General features: G+C 37.8%; 1 protein-coding gene across 2 annotated transcripts in view; it reads right to left on the minus strand.

Moving 5' to 3' along the window:
* The window catches only part of efnb3b (ephrin-B3b), an 84,952-nt gene that overhangs the window by 9,147 nt on the left and 61,697 nt on the right, over positions 1–14,108 (minus strand). For both annotated transcript variants that reach the window (XM_084403889.1, XM_084403890.1), the window contains exon 3: positions 1–19. This exon is cut by the window's left edge and continues 74 nt beyond it. In XM_084403889.1, coding sequence (XP_084260015.1) covers positions 1–19 — 19 coding nt within the window. The remainder of the gene's footprint in view (positions 20–14,108) is intronic.

Genomic DNA, 14,108 nt, shown 5'->3' on the forward strand with positions numbered 1-14,108 from the left:
CGCGTCCCGTCTGATGTAGCTGTGAAAGAAAAGAAGAGGTTTTATTATTATTATATCATACACACAGCAATAAATCAACCATTCAAAAACAGACTTCTTAATGTTTTTATTTAGTCTTTTATGGCATTTTCTCGAGAAAAAATTTAATAAAATATACACAGAAATATATATTTTTAAAAAGAGATAAATATTTGAAATGCAACACCGCATTAAATATTCAGCATTGTTTTCATAGATTGTATCCTGCATATACGTCTATATTAGTGTATTTGTCTCACTGCAATAGCAGATTTTTTCACTTGTTTTAAACCTGTTTTTTACTTAAAACTAGTAACAAAATCAGAGTCTTATGCAGTGTTGCTTCTCAAGTGCGTTTCTCTCATTTTAAGGGAAACTAAACTATTTAAGATTTGTACTGATACTTCCACAAATATATCCAGAGATATTGTGCATATAATGTATAAAATAGTTAGCATCAGAACCTAGTAGTTATTTTGAATTTTAAAATGATATTCTCAATCCAAGTTTGAGTAAAAATGTGGCAGTCTTACAAGACAGATGTTAACGATAGCAGGGTTTTTTCCCGTAAAATGAATTTTTGTCCCGCCAAAGCTTTATTTGGTAATCTAATGCGATATCTGAGATAACTGCTGTACTTGTGATGTCGGCACGGCAAGCTTTATTTACAAGCGTTAAAGGTGCAGTATGTAAGAATGACAACTAGTGGTCGAAATAGGTACTGCAGTCGAATTCTAAATATCGGAGATCGTCGTTTCTCCCGCCTCCTGCTCCTCAGACTGGACGGCGCTCACACGGGTTGAGCACACGCAACAGGAACGAGCGCAATGGACAATGAAAATTGGCAACATGCAGTAACACAGACCAAAACAAACATTCCAGCACATTTCAAAGTAAAATAACTGGCTGTAGAAGTGTTTTTCAGAGAAACGAGTATGTGGACTTAGCATGTTTCCTCAATATATGCAAACAGATTATGGTATTTTTATGCTTTAGTAGAGTGAAAAAGTTACATACAGCACCTATAAGGCGTTGTGCTCTGGTTGTGTAAAGCACATTTTGGCAAATTGCCATCTGAGTCTTGTATGCATACAGAAAATGTACCTAGTGTTCACTGCACATACAACCTTGTATGCTAACAAAAACAGAATGTGTATGCTGTCGTGAACAGACTCTCAGACACAGATCTGATACTGTAGTAATAGTTCCCACTGACACACATATATTTGATCTAATGTGGATTAACACGTAGAAATGTCACTCTGCATCATGGTGCTGCTCTAATGAGGCCTAATTTCCGGTCCCAGAGGAGGTCATTTAACTCCCTAAAACGCCTTTAACTGCATCCATCACTCAGACACACACAAACTCGCCCAATCCAGCACTCATTTCACTTCCTCCAGAACGCTGACAGGATTTTGAGAAATGATATTGTGGACCGGCAGTAAGTGGGCCAGCGATGGCCGGTGCTGATGAGGAGTGGGCTACAGGTGATGCTGTGTGAGATGCATGTGGGCTGAAGTGAGCTAAGAGAGGACGATGGCTGGTTACATGTGGGCCAAAGACAGGACAGGACAGCTTGTCCTTGGTAATAAGGTCTGGCCATCTTAAATGAGAGAGAGAGAAATAATGACCTGATGTAAGTGAGAGTGCCAGATCTTATTTACTGAAGGATGGAGTGAGAGAGAGAGAGAGAGAGAGAGAGAGAAAATGAAATGGAGGTCAGACACACCTCTGTCCTTCATGTGAATAATATTTGAGTGTCTTCTGATTCATTCCTTTATTTAACTTTTTGAACAATTTTGTCTGTTTCTGAAATAAATAACCCTGGGCAGTAAAATAACATGACTGATGGAGGGTGTGAAAAAAAAAGAGACCTTCACACTTTCATCTCGTGCTCTCAGCCTCATCGAAAGATGGTCAAGGTTAACTGTAACCCTAAAACATCTAGATATTCTGAGACATTCTGTAAGATGGAGAGAGAGAAAGAGAGAGAGAGACACTGATGCTCTGTGACAAGCTGTTGCTGATGTGATTGAGAATAGAGATGATAGGAGGTGATGGAAAGACCAAATGTGTGAGCGGACAACAGAAAAGAAAGTGTAGGAAAGAGTGGAGAGAGAGAGAGAGAGAGAGAGAGGGAATGTGAATGTAAAGGTGAGGTACTGAAAGGTCTTGGAGCAGAGAAAAAGAAAAGAGGAGAAACAAAAGACAAACAAGAACAATACTTGTAAGTAGCAAAGCTGAACCTTTGGCAATCCTTTAAAGATAAATGGAGCACAGAGAGAGATAAAGAGGTAAAAATGGGATGAGAGAGGCTGATGGAAACACGAGGACTAGAGAGGGAGAATGAAAGAATAGAGACAGGATGAGTAATTGAGACTATGATCGGCAGTGATGGCAGGATGAGGAGAAATGGAGGATGGAGAGGCGGAGGAACACCATTCTCCAAGTCTCATAAAACAGGAACAGAAAGAAACGAAGGGCAGAAGTCATGGAGAAACAACGCAGTCTTTTGTTCTTAATGACTGTGCGTATTTTATTCACATCAGTGTGTGTATTTCTCCACGATAAGAGTGAAACATTTGACAGTAGCAGCTGCATGTCACAAAGATTCAAGAGAGAAGAACTGATAAAAAGAATGACGTGTAAAGGCCAGAAGAGCGATTTATTGAACAAAACAAGGAACAAATGCAGACGAGGAGGCTCTGAGTGTGTGTGTGTGTGTGTGTGTGCATCTCCCACGCATGTGTTTATGTAAAGGGTTTCTGGGATGCCTCTTGTCGCACTAATGATGGTGATAAAGCGCAAGTCAGTCAGACGTGTGTGTTATGTGTGGGCGTTATCCCACGGCTATTATTGTGGAAGCACATTTGTGTGTGTGTGTATGTGCGTGTTTGTGTGTATTTGTGTTGCATGCATGTTAGATATATTTTTCACGGCAGAGTCTAAATCATCATAAATATTCAAATCTGCGAGTTAAAGGAATATTTGGGAATATTTCTAACCTGTTGAATACCATAGACAAGCATTTTAAACCTCATAAATGAACATGCGTTTAAAAATTACGTTTTCATTTTCTCACCCTCATTTCATTACATTATGCATCTTTTTTTCTTCTTCATGCAACATAAAAGAAGAGTGTTCGCAGAGTGTTCACGCTGCTCTTGCCCATACAGTGAAAGCAACGGGTGAAACATGACCATATCAGCATCATACAAGTACTTCATATGACTATTTTTAAGTCTTCTGAATCCATAGATTTCGTGTTAAATACATTAACATTTTAATATTAATTTAAATATTTGCAGCAAATCCAGTGATGTTATCGTTAACAAACTAAAACTATTAAAAAGTATTTTTGTTCATTGAAATAAAGCTAAAAGAAAATTTAAATATTAGATGAAAAACAAGAGTGCTAAATTAATCAAACTAAAACTGAAATAAATATGCATTAAAGTTAAATATAAATATAAAAAATAATAATGACAAAAGGAAACTGAAAATGTTCAATTAAAGCTAATTCAAAATATGAATAACAACAAATAATTCTAAAAAGACACACTTGAAATCTCATGAATATTCATGTGTATTGAAATATGGCACATCGAGACATATCACAACAGCTTTGACATCAGGGATTGATTATAATGTGTCTTGAAACAGTTTTGAATATGCAAATATTTAAATCACACTGATGGGATTTAAGAGCTATGGCAGAAGGTAAGATTTTCAATCAATACTTAAATTAGGATCTTTTCTTCACACAAAGCTATTGAATGTTTGTTTCCTCTCGCCCACTTCTATTTATAACTATATATATATAGAGAGAGAGAGAGAATCACATGTTTTTTTGTTTCAAAGAGTGATCACGATTCTCCCATGATTCTGAACAGACAACTAAACAAATAGTAATTTAATTTAATTAATTCAATAATTCACCTGAGGTTGAGACAAAATGTTAATTATTGCAGTCCATTTAAAATTTTTAATTAATCTGAATGAATTACTTTTTTAAAAATCGGTTTTGAATGAATGATTCAATGACTTCACATCTTCCATTACTGGATGAATCAGCATTTCGGACTTGTTTGAGTGTTCGCTGTGATCGTACTTGTCAAAGGTTAATTAGACATAGCCGAATCATTGCCGTTTAGGATCACGTATGTGTTTGAACCGAGACAGTGATCTTTTAACAATTAATCGTGCAGCTCTAATATAGGCTATATATATACAGTGCTATGCATAAGTTTAGACACCCATACTAAAGTTGACTAAAAAGTGGAATAAAAAATCATCTTTTGGAAACTGAACTTAATGCCTTAATTTAAAAAATTAGGAAAAATCCAACCTTTAAGGACACCAATTTTCTTTGTGAATGAATAATGCATCGTAAATAAATAAATGTTCTTCCTTAAAATACAGGGTGCATAAGTCTGGACACCCCTATGTTAAATTCCCATAGAGGCAGGCAGATTTTTATTTTTAAGTATTTTTTATTTATTTTTTGTTTAGGATACTATGCATCCTGATAAAGTTCCCTTGGCCTTTGGAATTAAAATAGCCCCACATCATCACATAGCCTTCACCATACCTAGAGATTGGCATGGTTTTATTTCAGTTAGCCTAATAGCTAGTGTCATTTGCATTGAGAGATGATCTTATGGAAAGTACCCCATGCCAATCTCTAGGTATGGTGAAGGCTATGTGATGATGTGGGGCTATTTTAATTCCAAAGGCCAAGGGAACTTTATCAGGATGCATAGTATCCTAAACAAAAAATAAATAAAAATACTTAAAAATAAAAATCTGCCTGCCTCTATGGGAATTTAACATAGGGGTGTCCAAACTTATGCACCCTGTATTTTAAGGAAGAACATTTATTTATTTACGATACATTATTCATTCACAAAGAAAATTGGTGTCCTTAAAGGTTGGATTTTTCCTAATTTTTTAAATGAAGGCATTAAGTTCAATTTCCAAAAGATGATTTTTTATTCCTCTTTTTAGTCAAGTTTAGCATGGGTGTCTAAACTTATGCATAGCACTGTATATATATATATAAACACACTTAAAGCATGTTTCCTCCTTGTTACAAAATGAATGATCTTGGCAATCAGCAACATTTCACAGATGCTGTCCATAGACAATGAGCAGTAAATAACCCCTAATTTTCCATTAAAAGCACCCAAATCTCAAAACATCCATTACTGAGCTGTAAAACGTGAAGTTAGAACTCAGTGTGTGAGTGTGAAATACAATGTGTTTTCTTCTTTTCTTCTTCTCAGTACAGTACTGAACCAAGAGAGATTTGCACTGCTGTCCTCGGCCAACTATTTCCACCTTTGGCTCACACTTCATATTTCCTGAAACTAAATAAGACTCAATAAATCACCAGCAACACATTGGTATGGTTGATTTAAGCCATTAATGAAGTCCTCATAAGCAATTAAGAGAGCGCCGACAGCTTAAGGAGAGAGGGACGGTAGAATTTACCCAAAAAGAAAGAGAAAAGGTGCTACATTAGACTCAGCGCCGTCACGAAATCATAATGTTTTCCATTTACTTTAAAAGCAGGAGAAACGCCGCAATGTTCGTGCGAGGCACAATTTATGCCGTTATCCACCAAAACAACATCAATTTAAGAGGGAAAATGACTGCTGATGTTGTAATGATGGCACTTCTCTTAATGTTTCTGAGCGTTCTGATTGGTCAGTTTATGACGAGGCACAAGAGACAACGTTTCGCTGTGGACGACTTTCACCCTGACGTGTCTGACAAGACCGCGATGTCATTATAAATAGCTCTGTGCGAGTGTATGATAAAGAGCCGCGTTTGAAAGCCTACAGGCTAACATGAGATTGTGTGTGTGTGTGTGTGTGCGAGCAGGACAGATTAAGGAGCCTCTTGAGGTATGTATACGAGTATATCACACTGACAGTCTTGGCAATGGTGCATAATTGCAGCTCATAATGTCCCAGATGATCACACACACACACACAGTAACGCTAGAATACAGTCGTCAAATGCAAACACGTTTAAAACATAAATGACATATGAGGCCGTAGCAAGGAATTCTGGGCCCCTTGACTGTACATTGAGCTGGGCCTCAAAATGTAAGGACAATACATGTGCTCTAATGTAATTTTCTGATCCCATCAATAATAAAGTATTACAAAACTGAATATTTCTCTTGGGAGACAACGGATTGAAATATTTAAAAAAAAAAAGCTTAGTTTGTGAATGAAATATTTAAGGAATGTTGCTGGTTCAATACAAGTTCAGCTCGAGTGACAGCATTTGTGGTATAATTACCACACACACACACAAATAAATAAATAACCGACTGCACGTTGCATTTTACTGTTCAAAAGTTTGGCGTCAGTAAGAGTTTTTTTTCTGTAAGAAAGAAAAACATTACTTTTTAATAATTTTATTCAAGAAGGACACAGTAAATACTTTTACATTGTTACAAAAATAAATGCACTTTTGTAACTTTCAAAGAATCCTTAAAACAATGAATCAGCAAAATATTTTATTTTAGGTTTTGTAATATTTTGTATTGGCTTTTATTTATTTTTATGTTCATTTTAGTTTAACTTCTCGTAATTTCATTATGTGCTTTTATCATTTTCTTAATTTTTTTAATACTGCTATTTAGGTTTAATTTATTATTTATTTCCAGATGATAATTTGAGTGCTTCAACTTAAACTTGTTTGAGTTTATTGCCACGGCAACATTTCTCATTTTCGTTTAGTTTCAGTTTTTCCAACTAATATTAATATTTAATTTTTATTTCAGTATCATTTCAAATAACAGACATTTTTTAATAGGTTTAGTTTAGTTTTTAATAGGTTTAGTAACCTTATAGGGACTAGTGGAAATAAATGTTTTGTGGTCATCAACATTATGGCCGTGTTTACTCCTGGTACTAAGATGCTTTTGGTCGATCGGATCACAAGTGGACGACATTAAATACAGGTGTACACAGCTAAAACTTTTTGAGCTTGTCCACTTTCGACCACTTCCAGAGGTAGTGGAAAACACATTCGACCGGATTGCTTTTGTAATGTGGTCGAATGTGTTCAAAGAGCCACAAAAGACCATCTACTCTCCACTACTGACCTCATGCGTAACATTATTGGAAGCGGCTAGCCAGACGGGATTTAAACTTTGGCTGAAGACCCAAGTTTGGTTTGAAGTTTGGTTTGGTTCTCATCATTCCTGGTTTCTAACACACACTCACAGCGTTCGGCTGTCAGAGCAGAAACTAAAGCTGATGCTCTCCGTGTGTTTTTCCGTCATCTCTGGTCGCGTTCATGCGTAAATTGTGTGACCTTATTCCATCCATTAGATCGAAAGATCTGAAAAAGCCCAAACATTTCCCCGCTCATAGACCCTCCCCGCGAAGAAATCAGGACAGAAGTGGTTGAAAGTGGACAAAAGAGACGGACTAAAACACCAGGTGTAAACGGGAATGTGTCTCCCTCGTCTACTTGTGACCCGATCGACCAAAACGCATGTTAACTCCAGGTTAAGCTCAACTTGTACCAAATACCAAACTCGCAATATTCCTCATATTTTGACATAAAATGCATTGCTGTGGGCTCCTCTGGATCTGAATCATTTCCACCTTTGACCCCATTAGCCACAGCCCTGCATGATCTTCCCTGTATGCTCAATGACATTTTCATTTGTGGCCAGTTATTCACGATTCTACCCATCGAGACAGATTACGGTCATTTCTTCTCTCGGGCACAGGGCTGCCAGCTTCTTCAGAGGGACCAGACCACAGACACGCAAGGACCACACACACACTTACGCGTCTACACACACCAAAACACACTCTTGCAGTCCCAAAGCATGCATGACACCACACTCACAGACAGCGCATGCTTTTCCATGCTGTAAATGTATGCTGTAGTGTGTTAGAGCGGGAGCGCGTGAGGTTAAAGGCTCCAGTGGTCGAGTATGAGAGAAGCCTGGTATACTGGAGGCCTGCCAGACAGGCTTATGAACCACTAGAGAGAGTTTAACCTCTGACCTCTTAACCATTCCTTCTCTAATACTGCTCATGCCTCCGCCAGCCCATCAGCCTGTACGAGTAAACACACGACACGAATCAAAACTCCAGCAGAGCAATTGTCCGAGAGAAGAAAAGCAGCTTACGAGGGCAGGGGTCGCAGAGAGGGAGAGATCTGAAAAATCCCTCATCGTTTCTCCAGATAAGTTTGATTTGAGTCTATAAATAAGCGTGTAAACAAATAAAGCATTTGGTGGCTCATGTAATGAGATCAGACAGCTCTAATCCTGTTCAGACTGTAAAATCTGCTGGACTGTAAATCAGCTGTGGGATCTACTGTATGAATATCAACACCATCAACGCTCATAAAGCCTCTAAATGTATTACATAGAATACAAAACAGATTAAATATGAAGAGATGATGGAATATACGCTGTGGTGCAGCGGCACGGCGCAGACACAATGAGCTTTGATCCTGTTCCCTTTCTATACGTAATATACACGCTCTTCAACAGTAGAGCGTTGGCGCTTGCAACGCCAAGGTCATGGGTTCGATTCCCAGGGAAAGCAAGAATTGATAAGAATGTAAATGTATACCTTGAAATGCAATGTAAGTCGCTTTGGATAAAAGCGTCTGCCAAATGCATAAACGTAAATGTAAATATAAATTAAAAAACGAATCTAAATGTATATGAAACATTTAAAAAAGAACTGGAACAAGGACAAAATCTGCCTGACTCTGAGATGGCGAACGGGAACATGGTTTGTGAAACATTAGCAACACATTATTAGCTGTTTGATAACGTAGTCAAGCAAAAGGATATTAATTACCGTTATGTGTTTGACGTTATATAGACGAGCCTGTATAATTCACTCTTCCTCTTCAGTTTCTGGTTCAAACATATATGGCTGAATTAAACCAGTATTTCCACTTGCCATTGTGTAGCGTTTACCACAGTAAAGCTGACCGAGTGGATCAGGTACTCTGAGCTGGTGTGAGTGAGTGGAGGCGGGGCTAATTTGCATATTTATGGATCCGCATATACTAAATGAATCAAGGGTGTCGAGTTACATTCAAGCTATTTTCAATTTGATTATCAAAGATGGGATAAAACTAGGGATGCACCGATATGAACATTATATGAACCGATAATTCTTTATATTTGAAAGCCGATAACCGATATATTGGTCTAAATCCACATTTTTATATAATTTTTGAGAGCCTGATTACAAAAGTCGCAGCATTAAAAGCCATGTCCCAAGCACATAATTATAATAATGTTTTTTCTCATTTAAGTTTTATGTAGCCTATGTGACAGATTTGCGCTGCATGTTGCACTTAACTGTATTTCCCTTTTTTGAAGTGATTTCGATCATACTTCAAGCAATTCAAAACCATCATGTTGAACAGAGCACATCTGAAGGAAATAATACATTATTTATCGGCTTTAATATATTGGCCAAATTTTCTTATTGGGCCGATAACCATAACATTATAAATGAACATATGTCGGCCGATACCGATACGGTGGCCGATATATCGTGCATCTCAAGATAAAACTATTGACTGCAGGGGGACTTTAATAGTTATACCGTTAAAGAGCTTAATGATGATGAGTCAAATTATGTAACTGTTAACAGAAGTATATAATATAACTATTGCGCATTGTAGTTTCAAGTATTTATAAATATATATATACTGTATTACATTGTGCATTATATGCAAGACGTGCATGAAGCGTTATGAATTCCTCTTCAATGAATAAAGAATATCATAATGCATTATATATACTCTGGCTTAAGTGCTACAGTACCAACAAGCCTCTCCAGACACCAGCAATCTAGAATACAACACTTCATCTCAGAACACAAGAGAGGAGCAAGGCATGATGGGATATCTCTGCAGGACTCCTGGGTTATGTGGGGTTATGAAGAGCGTCATCGGTGCTCCGGCACGGCTGACAGTGAGGATGAGGTCGGAGAGGAGGAAGGACATCCAGCTTAACTGGGTCATGACTGTGGGCAACAGATCTATGCTTTACTGCAACAGGAATCTGGATGTATCTATATCTGCTTACACTGAGTGGGTTCAATTCAGAATAGATGAGTCATGACTGCATGAGCCTAAACATCCAGTGCATTTTAATTAAAGAAAGACAAGAGAAAGAAAGAGTGAGAGAGGACTGGAGGAGATCAAAGTATTTGATGCTCAACTTTTCCTTCTGGCCACCTAGATATCTGTACTATCATCTATCTATCTATCTATCCATTCATCGGTTTGTCTATCTCTGTCTGTCTGTCTATCTATCTATCTATCCATTCATCGGTTTGTCTGTCTGTCTATCTGTCTGTCTATCTATCTATCTATCTATCTATCTATCTATCTATCTATCTATCTATCTATCTATCTATCTATCTATCTATCTATCCATCCATCCATTCATCAGTTTGTCTGTCTGTCTGTCTATCGTCTGTCTATCTATCTATCTATCTATCTATCAATTTGGCTTGTCTGTCTGTCTGTCTGTCTGTCTATCTATATGTCAGTCTATCTGTCTGTACATTTATCTATCTATCTATCCATTCATCGGTTTGTCTGTCTATCGTCTTTCTGTCTATCTATCCATTCGGTTTGTATGTCTGTATCTATCTCTCTATCTATCCATTCATCGGTTTGTCTGTCTGTCTATCTTTCGTCTATCTGTCTGTCTATCTGTCTAGATATCTATCTATCTATCTATCTATCTATCTATCTATCTATCTATCTATCTATCTATCTATCTATCTATCTGTCTTTCTATCTATCCATTCATCGGTTTGTCTGTCTGTCTGTCTATCTGTCTGTCTATCGTCTGTCTGTCTATCAATTCGGTTTGTCTGTCTGTCTGTCTGTCTGTCTGTCTGTCTATCTATATGTCAGTCTATCTGTCTGTCCATTTATCTATCTATCTATCTATCTATCTATCTATCCATTCAGTTTGTATGTCTATCTATCTTTCTATCTATCTATCTATCTATCTATCTATCTATCTATCCATCCATTCATCGGTTTGTCTGTCTATCGTCTGTCTGTCTGTCTGTGTCTATCTATCTATCAATTTGGTTTGTCTCTCTGTCTATCTATATATATGTCAGTCTGTCTGTCTGTCCATCTATCTATCTATCTATCCATTCATCTATCTATCTATCCATTCATCTATCTGTCTGTCTATCTATCTATCTATAAATTCGGTTTGTCAGTCTGTCTATCTATCTATCCATTCATCGGTTTGTCTGTCTGTCTATCTATCCGTCTGTTTATCTCCATCTATCTGTCTATCTATATGTATGTATGTCTGTCTGTCTGTCTGTCTGTCTGTAGTATCTACCTTTTCTACTGGAGTCTCTGTTCTTGTGCTCCACTTTGACCCGGCACACCACACACTCAACATGTTAAATCAGCCTAGCCACACGAAACACGCCGCTGACGCAACACTGCCAAAACATTTGTTTGCCCTCCGGACAACTTTCACTTCAAGAGCGGAGACGGAGAAGTTGTTGAGGTGAAGGACAAAAGTGTGGAGGGAAAGAAAGAGCAAGAAAACAGGGAAGTGGGTCAATGGTCTGAAGGGAGGAAGGAGATGGCATTCAGTGAAAGAAAGCAAGAGGGAGAAAGAAAGAGAGATAAAGAGATGGAGAAAGAGGGAAGGAGGGGGTTGCTATATAAAGATGCCAGCAAGTATAAAACAGAAAAAACAGGAGAGGAGTAGCGGAGCGGAGAGTGTGGCTGAAAATTCTGGTGGACTGTTGGTTTCTGGGTCACATCAAAGCCAAACGGCAAACACACGGGCACACGGGGAGACGGCTAAAGTGGTTTCAGCCAAGAGATGGGCGGGATCAGGAATCATTTCATATCACTGTAATGGTATATATTACAAAATAGTTGCTGAAAAATCAACAATTATTATTTTTTGTTTTTGATTAAATTATTTTTATATAATTATTTTTAGAATCTGCTAAATATTCCAAATAACAGGTCCCTATGACAATTATCTTTCTTTGTTTTTAACTTCATAAATGCATCACATAAGGTTATTCATAATAACTGAATGTCATATCTGGCATCAGTGCCAAAACACTGATGATAATTAAATGATTACATCACCCAGGCAGCATTTATGTGATCAAAAATACAGTTAACATGTTGTAATATAATAACAATTAAAAATAAATGTTTTCAATTTTAATATATTCTAAAATGTAATTTATTCCTGTGATCAAAGCTGAATTTTCAGCATCATTACTCCAGCCTTCAGTGTCACATGATCCTTCAGAAATCACTCTAACATCATGATTTGCTGCTCAAGAAACATGTCTGATTATTATCAATGTTGAAAACAGTTGTTCTGCTTAATATTTTAATGGAAACCGTGAGACATTTGAATGATTACGATTCTTTGATGAATAAAAGTATTAATTTCTTTAAAAATATATTTCTTACCCCACACTTATATATGTATATATATGCAAATGCAGATCCCACTGTTTTGATTAAATAAAGTTTTTGCTCAGGTATTATGCACATGATTACCGTCTTTATGACAGATTTTCTCTTCCTACAAAAACAAGCAATATATCGCCTTTCTCACAGTATTACAATGTATCGTATATTGTAACTCATGTACATATCGATACACAGACCTATCACACTATTCACATATTCGTATGTACAAAAACACTTTTCAACCGTACAAATGAGTCCTGCACGATCTCTGGCGCCCTGTCTTCAGCAACGCGACACCCAGCACTATTTCAGCTTGTGCCCAACGCAGTCCAACATCTTAAACACTGTAATCACATTTCACTGTCGTTTTAATTACAGGTTCTAATGAAAGCAAGCAGAACACTGCCAAACGAGCAAAGTAGCGAGAACAGCAGTGTGTGTGTGTGTGTGTGTGTGTGTGTGTGTGTGTGTGTGTGTGTGTGTGTGTGTGTGTGTGCGCCTATAAGCCAAACATGAAACAACGTCTCTAAACACTCACAGAAAAAAAAAACTGAATCCATTTCGGCTCTTCTGTTTGACAGAACAGCCAGAACCGCACACTTGAAAACACACACACACACACACACACACACACACTCACACACACACTCCAACATCTGGAGTACTTTAGGGTTGGACAGATTCTAGAGCCAACCATAATTCTCTGGCTGTGTGTGTGTGTGTGTGTGTGTGTGTGTGTGTGTGTGTGTGTGTGTGTGTGTGTGTGTGTGTGTGTGTGTGTGTGTGTGTGTGTGTGTGTGTGTGTGTAAGACAGACAGACTGAGAGACAAACTCGGGACAAAATGTTCGCCTTCTGCGAGATCCTGTCGAGCTTTTAGCTCTTCTTTTATCATTTGTGTATCCGAAGCGCACTAAAACCCAAACATCACTATCACCCGGAGAGCACAGGATGGATGGGGAAAAGAGAACGAAAGAAACACAGAGAGAAAGGAGGAGAAATAGGAGAAACATGGGAGGTAGCCAGTTGAAATAATGTATCCTGACATCTGTGCCTGCGTAGGGCTCGAGGGATAGAGAGAGAGAGAGAGAGAGAGAGAGAGAGAGAGAGAATGAAAAAGAGGAAGATGGACAGAAAGAATCAGATGAAATAGAGATGATGGGTTGTGGGAAAGACAATGAAAGCAATAACTAAGCTTTGTGTGTGTGTTTCTACTGTGACAGGAAATATGTTTGATTAAGGCTTGTTTGTGCGGTTTGTTTTGCTGAATGTGACATACTTTCTGTTGTGTGTTTGTCCTCAGTGGATTCACACACTGGAGCAGAAATAGAAGAATGAGGGTTTGGATGGCTGGGAGGAAGAGCTTTTGGATGTGTTTGAGAGAGAAAGAACGACAGAAAGAGAAAGTAATGTTGGTCTGTGTTTATGTAAAGGAACTAAATGAGTTATTCAAGCTTTTCCAAAGCCACACTGAGTGAACAAGAGAACGCTGGTTTTCTTAAAATGACAGGATGTGCAATTATGTGTAAGTGTTTTGATCTTAATATGTGTGTGTGGAAGAGAGACAGCATAAAGACAGCATTTA

This window comes from Rutilus rutilus, assembly GCF_951802725.1.
Source record: "Rutilus rutilus genome assembly, chromosome: 3".
Taxonomy (NCBI): Eukaryota; Metazoa; Chordata; class Actinopteri; order Cypriniformes; family Leuciscidae; genus Rutilus; species Rutilus rutilus.